Here is a 20,173-nt window from a genome sequence, read left to right as displayed (position 1 = left end):
TAAATAAAAGGTTCCTCTATATTTATACTAAACAACCGTTAGACTAGAATTCCGGCGATTCCCTTCGAACAGACGAGAAGGTCACCCGGATTGGTTTTTCATTCGACTTGCTTCTGGAAACTTCGAATCGTAGGAGACCCGTCAGATATTACCTGGGGTTTCTGCCGGCAGGTATATGATCTAGAAAAGACTTGAATGCAATAGAATTAGAAATATAATGTTTACGGTTAAATATGAATCATATATTTATAGTAACATTACCCTCCTCTTAAAAGATGGTTCCTCCTGGAACCTTGTCGGGACTGGAACTGGATCGGTATACTGGTATCGGCAACTGGACCCTGTTTTACAATTTCCAGTTGTATAAAAATGACAAGGGACGGTTTTCTCTCCGCACCAGTAACTATGCGGATTGCAACAGACTACCACCTGGACTTCAGTGTCTTTAAAGATCTTCTCCACGATACTTCGGATAACCCTCCAATCTAATTGGCGGCACTCTAACTTTGACATAGCTAACTTTTGTACGTCGAACTCTAGTACGTGCTCTCTCAATTGAAGTAAGGCTTCCCATATATCTCGGTAGGTAGGTTGGTCACGGGCAGTATCTTTTGTTACTTCCCATATATCTCGGTAGGTAGGTTGGTCACGGGCAGTATCTTTTGTTACCAGGTAGAAAAGGTAACGTGATGCATCTTGAAGTTTCAAGGCTTTCCCGAGAGCTGGCACTTGGCATTGAAGTTCTGCAATACGACCAAAATTCCTTCGAAAGACGGATGCCAACCCTGGTGCGTCTTTGATGCTGGCCGGGATGGTAAGGGCCAGTGAGTAGTCATCGGGAAGCGCGAGTAGATCTTGCTTTTTTTCAGTGGTAACACCATGTCTTGCTTTAGCGGTGCCTCCATAGGCCCCCAAGAATTCCTCAAACGTGACGTCAGACACATCTTGGACTTGGTTTACTTCCACTTCTTCATCTACGTCGTGGTCACCTTCGAAAGACGCCAGCCGGTTATGGTGTACTATCATCGGCTTTCCCCTCGGATCTTGCTTATTCGGTAGATGACATCGTTGATCTTCTCCATAATGAGGTATGGACCTTCCCAAAACTGCTGCAATTTAGGAGAACAATATTTTCGCTTTTTGGGATTATAGAGCCAGACTTTGCCGTTCTTCTTAAAGCACCCCTTTTCGGCTTGCGTATCGTACCGTTTCTTTATTCGGTCGCTAGCGATCTGAAGATGGGAACAGTTCAACTCGTGTACATCGTACACGTATAACAACAGCATTAAGCAACATAATAAGAGTGAAACAAACATATATAAAATAGCCTAACATAGAGCAAAGAAAGCAAAAGATAATAAACTGCTAGTTCACAAAAAGGATGTTAAAAAGCGATGAGAAAAATACTTTGTACTCCAGTCATCAGAGACGAAAATGCCACCGAAACTTTAAAAGTTCAATTTTGCTGAGAATGTCAATTTTAGGACCACAAAAATATGCAAAAAGTTTACCATTCTTACCCCCTGCCTTCTGTAAAAACCCTCCATGTAGGGGAAAGAAACAGAAAAAATCAATTTACCAAGAATCTGTACGCCATAGAGAAAAATATTATAAAAGAAAGGAAATATTCGCTAGCGAAAATACAGAGGCACTATACGTGAAACCAAATCTTAACTTTCCTTTCTTTTATTTCGGTATATTCTTTATGAGTACAAGAAACCAATTCGCCAAAGATTTTTGCTTAGATGAGGAGAATATGTTTTGTGATGCAACTTTTAGATCCTCCATATTTTTATTACATCTTTTAGCATCGTTTGTTTTGCCTTGCAAATTTATAGAAGGCACAGATTAAAGCAAAAATCTGAATTTTGGTTTCGTCAATAGAAATCTTCGGATTTCTACTTTCGAGATTTAAAAATATTTTAATTCAAAATGTAGCTGAGAGCTGAGATAATTTTGAACAAAAATGTTTATTAGCACTTTTTGTGTAGAATGGAACGTATGGAACGAATGGAAACATTTATAGAAATTGATTTTATTTGCGGCAAAATACAAAAATTGTCGATAGGATGCTCTGATCAAAGAATATCGAATTTTTACCGTCGAGTTGATACAAATTTTATTTAAAATTGATTTCGCGCGTGTAAATTACATTCAAAATTGCCGTTCGCTTCAAGCGTTGTTTCTTAGAGAACGGTTAATTCTACATAAAAAGTGCAACAAACATTTTTGTTTAAAATTAATTCAGCTACATTTTTTTGTGGTTCTACGGTGTACAGATTCTTGGCAAATTGATTTTTTTTGTATGACAGTTAATTAAATGAAGAATTAGACAGAAACTCAGTTGAGTTAACTCCTTAGTAACATAAAAGTTACCAAAATAACACACGAGGAATTTGTTCAAGCACTTAAAAAATAAAGAAAGGTGAAGCAGTTGGAGCATATGATATTACTGTGGAAGTGTGGACAGCTGCGGGAGAAACAGTGACAAGTTGGTTAACAGATTTATTTAATAGAGTTATGGAAGTGAGAGAATGCCAGACGATAAAGAAGCAGTATATTAGTACCTGGTTACAAAAACACGGGCTATATACAACAATAACTATTTAATCACACCATGAAAATATGGGAGAGTATAATTGATAGACGAATACGTGAAGAAACCGAAATATCCGATAAATCAGTTTGGATTTATGAAAGGCAGATCAAGAAAGATGCAGATTTCATTATAAGGCAGCTGATGGAAAAACACAGGAATAAAAAACAAACGCCCACATACTATTCATTAATATTGGGAAAACCATATGATAAAGTTCCTCGAGAGAGTCTGTGGTGAGCGCTCAATAAGAAAGGAGTTTCTAGTGAATATATGAAGATTGTGAGAGACATGCCTACATTTACGAAGTAAATTAATTTCCTTAACGGGTTAAAATCCCATTTTGCCATTTTTAATTAATTTGTCTCTAAAATTTTATAAAAACAATAAACAAGTACCTTAGTCAGTTACCCAAAAATTTATTAATAATGATTATATACTACTTGTATTATATTTGCCTTATTCTGATTTCAGATATTGAATAATACAGATTTTTATAACACAGCTAGCAGTCTTGATCTTCTGTATACGTATCTTAATAAAACGATTTATCGGGGAAAATACTTAGATCAGGACGTTTTTTATATAGACTACAGTCATGACAATATCCAGAAATATATGGAAGTATTCGGTACATTTTTAGAAGATTTCTTCAATGAAACTATCGATGGGTTGGTTTTAACCGATAATTGGCCAGCGAATGAAGAATTTAAAATGGACAATGTCAGTTTTCCATACTTTACCAAAGTGAGTATAATTTTTATTACAATTATGTCTTTTCTATTCACCATAAATATCAAGGCCTGCTATAAATATATCTATCGAGGTATCGAGAAAATTGCTGTTTAAAGTAGGCCTTTTTCATCATCAGTTGGCGCTACAGCCCTTCGTGAACCTTGGCCTGCTTCAAAACATTCTTCCATCCTTCCCTATCGAGTGTCTGTCTTCTCCAGCCCCTCACTCCAATCTCTTTCAGATCTTCCTGTACATCGTCCAGATATCTGAGTTTAGGTCGCCCCCTTCTTCTTCTTCTTCCGACCGGCCTGTTTAGCATAGTTATTTTAGTGGGATCACTCTCATCCATCCGCATAACGTGGCCCACCCACCTTAGGTGGTTTATTTTGATGGTCTTCACAATATCTGCATCACCAAAAAGTCTATAGAGTTCAAAGTTATATCGCCTTCTCCACAGACCCTGTTCGTTTACTCCGCCATATATGGTCCTCAATACTTTTCTTTCAAAGACTCGCAGTAACTCTTCATCTCGGGTCGTCATTGCCCATGTTTCCGATCCGTATGTGAGCACTGGGCGTATTATTGTTTTATAAAGTTTACACTTTGTTGCTATTGACATACTTCTAGCTCTTAGTTGGGGGCCCAGGCCAAAATAACAGCGGTTAGCCACGCATATTCTTTTTTTTATCTCGTTGGATGTGTTATTTTTGTAGTCTACCAGTGATCCTAAGTAGCAGAATTCTTCTACCATTTCTATCGTTTCTTGTTGCACCTCTAAGTTATTTTGTTGAATTCTTGATATGGCCGGCATATATTTAGTTTTCTGGATGTTAATCAGAAGTCCGATGTTTTCTGCGGCATTTTTGATACGTGTGAAAGCCTCCACTGCTTCATTTTGGGTTCTTCCAATTATGACGATATCATCAGCGTATGCCATTATTTGTATACTACGGGTATATATCGTACCTTTTAAGTTTATTCCCGAATCTCTCATAACTTTTTCTAACGCTAGGTTAAACAGCGTGCATGATAGGGCCTCTCCCTGGCGCAGTCCTCTGTTGGTTTTAAATGGTTTTGAAACATCCCCTTGTACGCGCACTTTACATTCGACTTTTATCATTGTCATTTTAATTAATTCTACCAATCCTTTTGGTATTCCTAATTCAATCATCGCCGAATATAATTGAGGCCTATCAATAGTATCGTACGCTGCCTTAAAGTCTACGAAGATGTAATGGCAGTCTATGTCGTACTTCGTCGTTTTTTCTAATATTTGTCTGATGGATGATATGTGATCAATGGTAGATCTATTTTTCAAGAAGTCTCTTTGGTAGGATCCTATTATATTGTCAGTATACCGTGCTAGTGGTTCTTTAAGTATCAGGGACACAATTTTATATGCTGTATTAAGAAGGGAAATCGCTCTAAAGTTGGAACATTCAAGAACGTTTCCTTTTTTGGATAAAGAACCATGATAGGAGAGTAGTCGTAAAACAATTCAAAATAAGATTGTACTGTTTTAAGTTCGGGTGGAATTTCCTTAGTCGCACAAAAATCGATTAAATCTGGAAATCTATTGGGATCAGTTGGCCCGTATGGTTCACCTGTTGATATATATCTAAGAATATTACTTTTATTGCTATATACAGTTGTCTACCTTCTGGTTTATCAATTTAGATCCCCAGTAAGTGTGTTTAGCATTCTAGTCGCCTTCCATCAAGAAATCTATTACCTGATTTGGTGATGCCTTATCGATGATCTAATTATAATTAGGTTCCTTCATGTGCGGTGCCATCTAAACGCTTTGTATTATATATAAAGTAGTTTGGAATTTTGATGTAACTTCGATTGTAAATTGAGTTTTACATATTAACATTATATCAATATTATGATTTGTTATAAAAGCATTGACCTCATTGGCATGTTGTGCTAGTCTGTTGGGGTTCCAAATGGCTATTTTCATGAACTTCTACATTTTGAGATTTAGTTGATAACAGTTGTGAGTAGGTTTAGCATAGTTTTGATTTGTTCCATTAATATTTGAACATGCCTTTTAGTTCCTTAATGTCGTTTGTGGTTTCTGTTTGGATTATATTGGTACCCTGTATTTCGTGAACATTCTTATGACTAGTGACTTGGGTAAGGCTGATGCCATGTTGTACAAGTTGTGCAGAGACTGATTAAGTGGTTTGGAAGGTTTGCTTAGCTCAAGTGCGGAAAATTTTTTCTTTTGCAGTTGTTTGTAGACGCTACCACCTTTATAGTTTGTGCGGTGTGGTTTCCCTCACAAAAGACACATTCGATATCGGCGGATTTTTTCTTGCGGGTGCACATATGCTTCGAAAAATCACATATGAATCGAAAGATGCATCAATAATCATGAAAGAAACATACATAAATAAAGAAAAAGTATAGCAAACCCATCAGCAGTAGAATGTAGCAAGTTCTGGTTCTCAATACTAAAATAAGAAGTCGGCAACCAGAACATAACAAGATTAGCGAATTAATAAAAAGTCAGAGACACATTTATTTACAAATAAATATAACACATACTTACATCACCTACGATTATACATATAAAATGTATACAACACACAATACATAAACACATAGCGCATAAACACATAATACATAAACACACAAAACTATCAGAATTTGATATCATCCTAGAGTACAAGCATCATCCTCAGAATTGTCAACTATAAGCATGGCTATATCCCTCCAAAATCAAGGCCAAGTAAGTCACCGGTCAATTTTGGAAAACACCAACCGCCAAACAACTTTGCTATAAAAACATCACACTATTTTAAAACAATCTTTTTAAAAAACGATTTCCGTAGTGTAAATCGATACGTCAATTAACAAAATTATAAAATATAATTTTGATTACAATCAATTATGGCTTAATCTACCTATAATTAGGGTAGAAATCAATGTTATTTAAAGATGTTTTAAATTTCAGATGTAAGATGGTTATCGTAAAATCCGGTCTTTAGTCACAGAATAAGAATTGTTTCTTATTCTGTGCTTTAGTCATCATTTAAAACAGTGCACAGTAACATGGAAAAAATTATGTTCATTTTTGAATATGAAAGTTCCCAACTTATTTTGTTTGAAACCCTTTGTGACTATGCAGAAATTCCAAATATTTATAAGTTTACCAAACTTAATTTATTTTATTAACACCAATTTTCTGCAACCCTGCAACACACCTAATATGTGATACACACACGTGATATTATAAACAGAGTGTTCGGGAATGGTTAGGTAGAAGTACCTAACTAAAGGCTGATTTATAAACTTTACGTTGGCGTTGGCGCTGGCGTTCGACGTTGACCTTGGCGCTGGCTATCATATACCGCATTTATAAACTTTCGGTTGACGTTGGCGTTAAAGATCATTTCTAACCTTACATTTTTGATTTGGTATTATTAATTTTTGCTTGAAAATTAATACAATGGAAAATGAAAATGCTCGACCTTTGTTAGGTGTAGTGGCACTTATATCGATACTTTGTATTCGAGCAGCACTGAGCCTTTAAAATAAAAGACAACGTCAATACAAAAGGAGGCCCATTAACCAGAACAGAAAGACAAGTGGTAATTTTAATTATTATACAAATATAAAAAAAATGGGATACATAGCAGTTTTTTAAATATACCAGGATGCAGGTTCCAATATTTGAAAAATTACTGCAAATGGTAAAACCAAAAATAAATGTAAACTATCGCTCTGATGGAATTTCTAATATATAGGGAATGTAAATTAAATTATCTAAACTATTTCACTTTATAAACACGTGGAAATGCAAACATAACCAAATAATTTAGTTTGATTTGTTTGACAAACCTTGTCACTTTTTCGGTATCGCTATTGGCTGCGATGACAAAGATACAGTCTATTTTTAGGTTATGTGATCATGACTAGAACCACAGAAGGGTTGGTGTATTCTGTGCTACAACGGCCAACGGCAAAAGATAAAGTTGGTTCTTCTTGAACGGAACCGAACGCCAACGGCGAAAATATATAAATCAGCCTTAAAGTTAATGCACAAAAAAGTTAGCCTAATGATGAACTGCTCACGGTTCAACAAAAGCATTGAGAATGTAATTTAAACGCGTAGTCCGTTATACACCGTTGGCGTCTTATGTTTCCAAATAAATGAAAAACAAAATTACAACATAAGAAATCCGTTATTGTTAACTTTTTTATGAACAAATTTTACCAGCAGGCCGAACAATTAGCAGGTAAAAAGTTATATTGATTCCGTTATATGGAGGATAATAATTATGTCTTATAAAAATTTTTTAGATTGGATACATTTCGTAAACTCTAAATTCCAGTTTATCATAAAAAGAGACAACAAAAAACGTATTGGATTTTTAAAATACATATAGAAAACATATTTTAGTCGTACAAAAATCTAAAGGAAAAGTTGGATGCCGAATATATCTAAATCGATGCACATACCGCTATTAATTTCAACAATAACTTAAATCATTATCCCAAACAAAACAAAAGAATCATAGAAATGCAGCCCAAATAATAATATGTAAACATAAATATTTGGAGGAAAAATTAAAACATGTAGGATAACCGTTAGTATAAAGATGATATGCTCCAAGGAATAACAAAAGATATACCGTATATTAAAAGTATGACTTTCCAAAATCGAAGACGTTGAAAGGAAGTCTAGGATGGACTAACAATTCAAGAAAACTATTGTTAACTCCGTTTACTGCATTCCTTCCAGTAGTGGTTCGGTATATATTGAAATAATAAAATGTAAATACTTGTTGGATCAAATATAAGAAAAATGTTGTCTTGATCACTGAAAAAGATTCTCCATCAGAAAAAGCCATCACAAAAGATAACCACAAAATTTTATTCAAAGAAACATTAGGAGGTATAAACATATTACACTGCTTATGTTCATTATGTTTAAAGGAGCTATAGAAATTAAAAATATACGATGACTTATATATACAAATAATAAACAAAATCTCTCCAAAGGCACACTCAAAATTCCCAAACAGATTTAGACTAATCTGCTTAGGGTACACATGAGTACACGGCTATAAATAGTGCAGAAATTCAACAAACGTTAGCAGTGAGCTGAAGACAGTTACGAGTGTTTCCACATCGCCTTTAATAATTTCTGCTGTAGTTACAGAGTCAACGCCAGGAAGAAATAATTTCAAACTAAGCAAAAAAACCCGAAAAACAATGTGCTACTAGATTCTATATTTTTTTAATATATTTTGTTTTAGCCATTACAAGATGCCATGTCATATACTATTCAATGGAACACAACTGCCAATAATATACTTCATATTCAAAAGCACAACTCCTATGGCGGATACCAATATAGATCCTTAAAAAAATATTTTCAATCCAAAAATAAAGACATATTCATAATATCAGCAACAAAAACTATCAGTCAAGTCGAACCCATGATTATAGAAAACGTAGAAACTTCTTGGGCTAATCTTAGAAAATATCTGGAGAGCGTGTTATTCGACAGTATAATTGGTAACCATTTGGTTAGTATACCTGTCTGCGGAGATACAAATGCTTTTGATACTTCAATTCAAATGAAACTTTGCTTGAGATGGTATTTGATTGCTGCTACCATGCCAATGTTTAGAATATCTGCTCCTAAACCTTGGAGAAATCCAGGGGATTTATCCGCCAAATATGATCAACAAACAGCTCAATGTAAGTATTTTGTTTTATTACGTAATAAGCCCTTTTTATCCAATTTTGCTGATAACTCGACTTCAGCCATTTTCCTAACCCCCTACACTATATGAACAATACTGTCATTCAAAATCAACCGCTTCTTAAACTAACTAAACGACTAACCGATTAATAAAATTTTCATTTTCATTTACAAATAAAAATAATTTTGTCTATATATTTGTTAAGAACTAAAAATTATTCAATATTAAATTATAGCTCTAAATTATTTAAGGAGTTTCTTACACTTCTTCTTTTCGGATTGTAATTTATTATTTTTTACGTATCTAGGTACGTATATATATATATATATATATATATATATATATATATATATATATATATATATATATATATATAATTGTGCACTCGTAAGTGAATGGGATATTTTCGGTCAATTTGGAGATAAAACTATTTATTGAAGACGTTTCGCCCAATGTTCATTGGGCATCATCAGTTCATCTAAAAGAGTATTATAAGCGATACATCTATATGAAAAACAATTAAGTAAATGATCTTACCTTTAAAAGATCTGTATCATTAAGATGTTATTATTGTGAAGAAACATTAAAAATTAATCTATTAAATAAATCAGCAAAAACACAGAAACACAGAACGCCGGAAGATTCCCAATTAAAGTAATTTTATATTAATTTTTTAATTTAACTTTTGAAAACATTGATTGATTCTAAAATCTATCAAAAAATGTAATTGTCAATTTTGAAATGTTATATTGACAAAGGCAAGGCTAGGGATCTTGACTGTTATGATCATATCATGCAAAATAAAGTATTTGAAAGCTTGAATGTCAGAACTGACAATCAGCTGGTGAGATTTAAGGAAAAGTTTTGTAGATGCCAACATAAATGTTATGATATAATAAAAGAAGTTGAAGAAGAAACCAATAATTTAAAAGTAGAATACGGAAGAATCAATTTTGTAGTATTAGTGCATGGTAAATTTGGCTTAAGTTGCTGATATCAGTTCTCTTATTTAACGCATTAGGTTGTTTCAAAATATGACACATCTCCATAAACTGTCTCTTATTAAGGTTACGTTCTCTAAAGAGAATTCTAACATCATCAAAATTCACAGTATGTTTGGTGTTGATTGCATGTTCTGCAAGTTACAAATATGTTTAGAAAGTTTAATGTCACTACGATGTGAAGTAAGGCATCCTTTAAGGGAACGGCCAGTTTGACCAATATAACATGCATCACATTCAGAACACGGTATGTGATAGACTACATTCACTTGTTCCAAAAAGGAAAGATTTTTTAAACTTATTTTCTAAAATTAAAACACCTCTTTCCTTTTTGGAACAAGTGAATGTAGTCTATCACATACCCTGTTCTGAATGTGATGCATGTTATATTGGTCAAACTGGCCGTTCCCTTAAAGGACGCCTTACTTCACATCGTAGTGACATTAAAGTTTCTAAACATACTTGTGCCCTTGCAGAACATGCAATAAACACCAAACATACTGTGAATTTTGATGATGTTAGAATTCTCTGTAGAGAACGTAACCTTAATAAGAGACAGTTTATGGAGATGTGTCATATTTTGAAACAACCTAATGCATTAAATAAGAGAACTGATATCAGCAACTTAAGCCAAATTTACCATGCACTAATACTACAAAATTGATTCTTCCGTATTCTACTTTTAAATGACGGGTTTCTTCTTCAACTTCTTTTATTATATCATAACATTTATGTTGGCATCTACAAAACTTTTCCTTAAATCTCACCAGCTGATTGTCAGTTCTGACATTCAAGCTTTCAAATACTTTATTTTGCATGATATGATCATAACAGTCAAGATCCCTAGCCTTGCCTTTGTTAATATAACATTTCAAAATTGACAATTACATTTTTTGATAGATTTTAGAATCAATCAATGTTTTCAAAAGTTAAATTAAAAATTAATATAAAATTACTTTAATTGGGAATCTTCCGGCGTTCTGTGTTTCTGTGTTTTTGCTGATTTATTTAATAGATTAATTTTTGATGTTTCTTCACAATAATAACATCTTAATGCTACAGATCTTTTAAAGGTAAGATCATTAACTTAATTGTTTTTCATATAGATGTATCGCTTATAATACTCTTTTAGATAAACTGATGATGCCCAATGAATATTGGGCGAAACGTCTTCAATAAATAGATAAAGTAGCACAACTCTTGTCTTTTTTATCTTCAAATTGACCGAAAATATCCCATTCACTTACGAGTGCACATTTTTTTATATTAAATTAAACGGTCATATTCCTTAAAGAGATATATATATATATATATATATATATATATATATATATATATATATATATATATATATATATATATATATATATATATATATATATATATATATATATATATATATATATATAGGGTTTCTGCGGTTACAACAGTCTTCCGGGTTAAACCGCGTCGGTTATCATTGCGCCGAGCTTTCGACATCCTCTTCGATGTCTTCTTTAGGGCTTCCGAGTTCTCAGTCTCCCGAGCCTTCAGGCACTACTACACTGATCACTAACCAATGCAATACAGTAATGTAATTATACCATGCTCGTTCTTAAAAGAAATCCCATCGAATATATTTAATTATAAAATCGTAGACTAATTTTCGAAACCAAATTCATTTTATTATCAGATGTCGCTATATTGCGTCTATACGAAGCCATGTTAGAGTTGCTTCCTAAGACAGAAAAGATTTATTTCACGTTCAGAGCGTTTGCGAAAGCCGTTCTGATGAGGCCTATTGGGCCGAAATACGTATAAGCGGATGCGCAAGCGCCCTGTACGTGAAATCAAATCTTAACTGTCTTTTCCTTTTTATATTTAATTATGTTTATTATAGTATAATTTTTGCGTATTCTTACCGAAAGACTTCTTCTTCTTGCAGTACCATCTCCTATCGGAGGTTGGCTACCATCACAGCAATCTTTACTTTGTTGGCTGCAGCTCTGAACAACTGTATTGAACATTACTGTATTTTCGGTGTTGACGAACGCTCCCAAGTATAAAAATTCGTTAATTACTGCGACGACATTGTTTTCTATAACAAGTCGCCGTAGGATTTGAGGATGCATGCTTATTTTCATGTATTTTTCTAGCCGTTTATTTGAGTGCTACAAACGCCTCTCGTACAGCGTTTTCTGTCCTCCCAATAATATTGATATTGCCAGCATAAGCAAGAATTGGCACTGATATTTGATATATTAAACTAGTGGTTGTGATTTGTGAAATATGCATTACTTTTTCCAGAGCCATATTAAACACTATACAGGAGACGGATATCCCTGGTGCAGTCAGTTATTTGTTCTTAAAGGTTCAGACAGTTCCCACTGAATTTGTACTCTACGTTCAACTTTTCAAAGATTAGTTTTGTTACATTTATAACTGATTTGGTACTCCTAGCTCTTTCATTGCGTCCCACGTAGTCGCAGGCTGCCTTTGCTCTATAAGTATATGGTGAGTATCTATTTGATGTAAGTTCTAGGAAACCAGCCTGGTATTTTCCTATTATTCATTCTGCATATGGTATCGTACGGTGGCATAGTAAGTGGCGATTTTTTACGCTGCATTTAGAAGAGTAATTCCTCTGTGGTTATAGCACTCAAAATATCTCTTTTTTGTGTATGGTTCAAACTATTTCAATATTCCAATCAGTGGAGATGAATTTTTGTGTCCATGTTTCTTTTATGAAATGCTGTAGTACCATTATGGTATCGTGACCACCTTCTTCATGTAGTTCATCTGGGGGGTTATTTATTCCGGGTGATTTATTTCTAGGTTTAGTAGTTTTTTAACAAGGCCTTTAACTTTAAGATACTTTGGTGATTCCTCTTATCCCTAGTCTTGTTCGCTTACCTCAAGTCTTTCGTATTTCAGGTTTTCTTTTTCTTTCTTTATATTAAATACTCGGTCAAAGTATTTCACCAATCAATTTATTACATCTATCACGGCAGTCTTGCTATGCCCCTGATCAACTTTGCCAGCCAGCGTTCAATAAAGATTTACGATGTTCTGACGTCACAAAGATTGTAGAAACCTTTTGAACATTGTGACAGACAATATATTAAGAGCAATTTAGATTTTTTATAGTTAGGCTAAAATATGGTTTGTACGGTAAGATAAATAAATTGTGTAAATTAATTGTGTTTTAGTACTAGTGTTAGAAGACTTTAAATAAATTAAAATAAACATTACATGTATGTCAGAAATGAAATTTTTAAATAAATTTTGTGAAACACTAATAGAGAACTAAATTTTGTCGGAAAACAGGCTGAATTGGTATAACGACTGAAAGAACGCGCGAAATAAAAGAGTTTTTTCCAAATACTAATGTATTTGAGGACAAATTAATATGTCGGCAAGATAGTAATTTCATCGATTTCGAAAATTTTTGATATCACATCGTTGGAAAGCTTCTTGTGATATTTCCAAAGTTTCTACGGGCATTGCGGACGTTTCTTTAGAAAATAAAATTTCTAACGATATTTGTTCTCTGCAAAGCAGTTTCTTCTAACATCTCTTTGAAAATATATAAGATCACTTCTAAGATTTCTTCTCTCTAAGAAAGCAGGCTCCGATCAAAATTCTATCAATTAGAGTAGAGACAAAAAAGGAGAGAGGAAATGAAATGTAATTTGAGCCATGTTTTATGGAGATTCTGTTCGTGTTAAAGATTCAAAAATTGTCATGGAACAACTACATGAAACAGGTCGAATCAGCTGTAAGAGCGAATGGATGGTCCGAAAAAGAAAAGGCTGTAAACCTGACTATTGTTCATCCAGGAGATGTCTTGGATGTGCTTTAGACTATAGACGTAGAGGAGACAGATGATTTCAGAAAATTTAAGAAGAGACTAAGCATACGAGATAGTCACAAACACTAGAAGTATAAGTACCAGTTGCAGATCAAAAATGGAAGACAAAAGGCTCTTTAAGAATAGTATGTAGATATTACCATGATATATGCTTATACAACAGCTCCTGAAGACACAATGAAGAAATTGGCTGTTTATTAATTTATTGATGGTCTTTGTGATCATGAGATGCAGATAACAATGTGATTATCTAGTAAGACGCTGGTCGATGTCTTGCTTGCCGCCCTAGAATATAAATTAGCTGGTGCTGGATCGAAGGTGCTGGAATTATGGTGAAATGGGACACGTACGAAGTTCATGTCCTAAAAACTTTTATAAAGACCCTCAAGTTATAATAGCTTCTTTAAGATGTCGTGAAGATAGTGTATACGTAGACGGCGAAATAAATGGTAAAAAATATAGATTGTTAGTGAATACCATTATACTCTCAACGATTATAAATAAACTTTTACCAACGAATGTGTTGTTTGTGTGAGTCCATTTCAAAAGGTAAAAGAAATAATATATTAGACTTACTCACAATCAATTTTAATTAAAATCAATTAAAATCAATTAAAATAAATTGATTGTGAGTAAGTCTAATTTATTATTTCTTTTACCTTTTACCAACGAGGTTGCGACTGCAGACTGCCACAGGTAAAAATACCAACATCCATGTAGATATTCAGATCCAGTTGGGAATTGGGAAGATCATAGTAGCGCAACTGAAGAGAATTGTGGAAGAAGGAATACTTGTTATGATAAAGCCTTGGAACCATGACGAGGTTTTTGGCAGAGGAATTATAATTGGAATTGAAAAGGAATTGGTTGCTTCTGCTAAAGAAATTTCTGTGAGACTTATTAATGTCAATGATTACTTAGTGATCCTCAAGAAAGAGAAAAATAGATGATGATAAATAAAGAGACCACAAGATTCGAATTCCAATGACCAATTCGATCAAATAATTGCAGTTGCCACTCAGTTTCTAAATCAACCGGAGAAATTCTAAGTTAATTCGTCAAACGCTCGACGATTACCACAGATAATTAGGAGGAAGCTAAAAAAGTTGTTCTCCCAATTTACGGCAGTTCTGGGTAGGTGGTCCGTACCTTATTAGGGAGAATATTAACGATGTCATCTACCTAATAAGCGTAAGTCTGAAGGGAGGACCGATGATAATAAACCATAACTGATTGGCGCTATTCGAAGGAGACTACGACGTAGATGAAGAAGTGGAAGTAAACCAAGTCCAAGAGGTACCTGACCTCACGTTTGAGGAATTCCTTGTAGTATATGAAGATACTAGTAAAGCAAGACATTGTGTTACCATTGAAGAAAAGTAAGATTTATTAGCACTTTCAGATGACTACTATTCCAACTAGTATTACAGACGCACAAGGATTTTTCGAAATAAGTTTGGTCGAGAACTTCAATTCTAATTAGAAGCTACCAGAAAAGCTTTAAAATGCCAAGATTGCGTTACGTTACCTTTTCTGTCTGATAACAAAAGGCACTGCCCATGACCACCGACCTACCAAGATTTATGGGAAACATAACTTCAATTGAGGAAGCACGTTCTAGACCCCAACAGCTAGAATACCGCCAATGGGGTTGGAGGATTGTACAAAATAGAGGGAAGAACATCGTTAAAAACAGCTATATACATATACATATATATATATATAATATATATATATATATATATATATATATATATATATATATATATATATATATGTATATCTCTTCCAAAGATTCTTGAGGTTATGGTCAAAAAGACCTAGTGAATAAAACACTAACATATGTGTGTATTATTTTATTAAAGTAAGGTATCAAAAGTATTATATTATACTTTTGACTCTAAGGGTCGATATTAGATCCTTGAAATAAATCCATTATCAGAATAGTGTTTTCCAATGATTTTTAAAGAAAAATAGTGTGTTGATTTTATTCTTGAATCTGTTTTTAACTCCTTACTTGAACTGTACTGTGTTACAGAGGTGCTTCATTTTCATCTGATTAATTTCTTCAAAATATTCTTTCATTGATAATCACTTACAAAAAATATGGTGCTGTATTCCGTAACCGTGGGATTAGAAATCCCTACACGTATGTTTTAGAATAATTAACTAGCAAGTTTATCCTAGGTGTTTTGATACATGGTTTTCAAGAACATATACTGTCAAGTTTATTTTAAAGTAGTCCTATATTTCTAATTCTAACATCCATTTTCCATGTTTAACGATGTTAGACTCCAGCCTAACTTCTTGACCAGTACTACTCACATATAATAACATTCTGAATCGTACTTTGGTAAAAGGCACTATTCCAATGTGTGAGCAAGTAATATATTACATGAAGAGGAAGTTTACTCCAAAACATAGATCAAAATATACCTTAGGCTTTTGCAAAAAATTGGTAACATACCCATGAGCATTGGAATTATTACTTCCATTTTTATATCCTTTACACATCAAAAAAATATATTCATAAGAAATTACTATTTTTAGTGTGAATAACGTGCAGATTTACAACATATCATTTTTATTCTGAATGTGCCGTATCTAATTTTCAGCGTAGGCTTTAACTTCGAATCCACTAAAGGCGGATATACTCATCTACATTCTTATTGAAATAAAAATAAAAATATACTTTGTATTGTTTTATGTTTTAGCTGCCTTAGATACAAGAAATATGTTACTAGCCTACTATAACGGGCTCATAAGTAGTAACGAACCAGTACTTAGACCTATGTTTTACGATTTCTACGAAAACACAACCACTTTTTCTCTGTATGAGCAGTACATGGTGGGTAAAAATATGTTAGTAGTGCACCCTTTGACTGCAGATAGAACTAAAATGAATGTTTATCTACCTCCTGTCATTGACGTTTGGTATGAATTTTGGGGTGGAGCTATTTACAAACCTACCAAAACACATCCTTGGATTAGCATTAGCGTTACGGAAGCAGATTTTTTGGCTTTTATTCCAAAAGGAAGCGTAATTCCCTTGATAGTAAGTTTTGTTTTATTATTTAATTAAATGCTGCTATTTTTGTATATTTTATATCTTCTTCTATATTCTATGTATTTTATATATACATATATAATAGTTATATGTAATATAATAATAATCAATAACCAAGAAGATGTACCAGAATCCTTCCGTAAGAAGTAGAATTGACAATTACAAAAATGAAAAGCGGTAAAGTAGCTGGAATAGATGGTTTAACAGTAGAATTGCTTAAATACGCTAGCAATAAAACCTGAAAAATCTTAGCAGGCATATTTACGCATCGCCTAAGATCGAGATGCATACCAGACCACTGGTATGCATAATGAACATAATTCTCATTTATAAGAAAGATAGCAAAGAGGATATCAAAAACTACAGACCTATAAGTCTACTACCAATCATATACAAGGTATTCACAAAGATCATCAACAGATTATTAACAAACGCATTAGATGCTGCACAGTCAAGAGAGCAAGCTGCTTCAAAAGTGGATTCAGTACCTTGGTTCATATTCATACACTTCGAGAACTAATGAGTACAGCTAAAGAATATGAAATACCGCTAGCATTAACCTTCATAGACTTCGAGAAGGCTTTCGATTATATATATCCCAAGGCAGTAATAGAAGCTTTGACCAACTAAGGCATTTACAAACCGTACATGGAAATTGTAGCAAATATATACAGACAAGCAAAAGCTAAGGTGAAAATTTATGAAAACACTCCAGAATTGCCCATTACCAGAGGCGTCCGACAAGGAGCAGCAATATCACCAAAGCTCTTCACTGCAACTCTAGAAAATATATTCAGCAAAATGAACTGGCAGAACAAAGAAATATCCATTGATGGAGAATACCTTAGCCATCTAAGATTTGCAGACGACATCGTTTTGATTGCTAATAATCCTGCAGAACTTAAAAGCGACCTAAATATACCTAGCAATGAAGTTAGCCTAAAAGTGAACTTGACAAAAACAAAAACCATGTATAACGAGCTAGTGGATGTCCAAGATGTAATAATAAACAATACTGCACTTAAGACAGTAGTCGATTATGTCTACCTGGAGCAATTAATACATAAATCTGGCTCTTTACTTCCTGAAATCAACACAAGAATGAAACTGGCTTAGGCATCTTTTGGTAGAAATTCAGTTATATTCAAATCGAAGATGCCAATCCACCTGAAGAAAAAAGCATTCGATCAGTTATATATTACCAATTATGACATACGGCTACGAAACTTGGCCAATAAAGAAAGAAATAATATCGAAACTTAGTCACTTAAAGGTCAATGGAGCGATGCATGTAAGGTATAACAAAGAGAGATCAAAAAAGAATAGAATGGATCAGACAGAAAAAAAATTACTGATGTAATCGATAGAATTAAATCATTTACCGAGAAGAACTGACAATAGGTGGTCCACTAGAATTACACTGTGGTATCCAAGAGGCGTCAAGAGACCAAGAAGGCGTCCAGACAGAAATGAAAAATGACTATGTAACTGAGGCTACACCATAATCGGTAGACTATGCTGAGAATGATGATAAGGATGATTATATATATATATATATATATATATATATATATATATATATATATATATATATATATATATATATATATATATATAATTATACCTAACTACTTTATATATATATATATATATATATATATATATATATATATATATCGCACTTTATGTGTTTAATTTAATTTCTTAGAGGCATTTTAAATTTAAATAAATTACACTTATATTACAATATGTAATTATTTTTTGCTACTTGTTCTTTTCCTTTTATTTTACTCATAAATATAAACTATTTAACGTAATTAATATTTGATCATTGATACTGTTTATTTCAGGATGGCAGCACAGTGAATTTAATCGTTGCACTAAACTTCACATCAAGTAAGAGAACAAGAGATTTAATAGAAAGTTCTGGTTCTGCAAACGGTTTTATGAAAACAGACGGAATTTCTATAAAGTTTTCAGCTAATCTTAAATCAGTCGATATAAGCAGTAGTTCAGAAAATAAATGGAGTTTTACTTTAGGTTATGTAAAGGTATATCAATATTTGAACAGTAATAACCCGTTACGATATAATGTAAACTGTGCATTTGATCAAGATACTCAAAATATTCCATATGAACCTCCACCCACAACTACTACAGAATCAACAACTAGTTCTTCTAGTAGCGTTACCACTACTACTAGTACAACTAGTAGTAGTGCCGATACATCTGCAAGTATAACTACAAGTATAACTAGTACTTCTTTATCTACAGTGGAAAGTACTAGTAATAGTGCATCATCAAGGGAAAGTACAGCTGTAAGTACAAGTACAAGTGGTAGTGAAACTACAACGGAAAGTATAACTGGAAGTACTAGTGAAGCAATAAGTACTTCACCTATAAGAGAAAGCACAACTGACGATACTGGTACCACTAGTAATACTATACCTACAAGGACAAGTACAAGTGAAAGCACAATTTCTAGTAGCAGCATATCTACAACGGAAAGTATAACTGGAGGTACTGGTGCAACAATTAGTACTTCACCTATAAAAGAAAGCACAACTGACGATACTAGTACAACTAGTAGTACTACACCTACAAGGGAAGGTACAACTGAAAGCACAATTACTAGTAGCGGCGTACCTACAACTGAAAGTATAATTGGAAGTACTGGTGCAACAATTAGTAGTTCACCTATAAGAGAAAGCACAACTGATGATACTGGTGCAACTAGTAATACTACACCTACAAGGGAAAGTACAACTGAAACTACAAGCAACACAATATCCAGTACTTATTAAGTTTGTATAACTATATCCACAAAACTTAATCAAAGCCAATCTTTTAGTATTCAATATTCAAATGGTAGAACAAAACTTAAACAACACATTTTTGTTTCAAATCTAGTGTAAGGGCATCAACTAACATGTAAATAAATAAAATGTATACTCTTTTGTAATAATAAATAAATCTTTATTTTTATGTATTATTTACTAAAAACTCTTCCAAAAAAGTACAAAAAGAAACAACCAAACAAATTTTATGTTTGCATATACACTGTGTCCCAAAAGTAACGCATGAAATTCATAATTTTTTTTACTGATAGAGTTAAAAAAAACACAAAAACTGATCGATTTTTATTTTCAAATTGTAATTGTGTTGATTAGATGAATTAGTTGTGAAAGCACATCTAATTTT

The 20,173-nt window shown here is 33.3% G+C and overlaps 1 protein-coding gene across 1 annotated transcript in view; it reads left to right on the top strand.

Moving 5' to 3' along the window:
* Window positions 1–19,957, top strand: part of LOC140436863 (uncharacterized) — a 50,447-nt gene extending 30,490 nt beyond the window's left edge. Inside the window, exons 3-6 of the mRNA XM_072526010.1 lie at window positions 3,071–3,343; window positions 8,602–9,049; window positions 16,620–16,960; window positions 18,823–19,957. Coding sequence (XP_072382111.1) covers window positions 3,071–3,343; window positions 8,602–9,049; window positions 16,620–16,960; window positions 18,823–19,776 — 2,016 coding nt within the window. The 3' untranslated portion in view covers window positions 19,777–19,957. The remainder of the gene's footprint in view (window positions 1–3,070; window positions 3,344–8,601; window positions 9,050–16,619; window positions 16,961–18,822) is intronic.
* Window positions 19,958–20,173: the final 216 nt, after the last annotated feature.

This window comes from Diabrotica undecimpunctata, chromosome 3 (genome assembly GCF_040954645.1).
Source record: "Diabrotica undecimpunctata isolate CICGRU chromosome 3, icDiaUnde3, whole genome shotgun sequence".
NCBI classification, from domain to species: Eukaryota; Metazoa; Arthropoda; class Insecta; order Coleoptera; family Chrysomelidae; genus Diabrotica; species Diabrotica undecimpunctata.
This window is presented reverse-complemented; position numbering and strand designations above follow the sequence as displayed.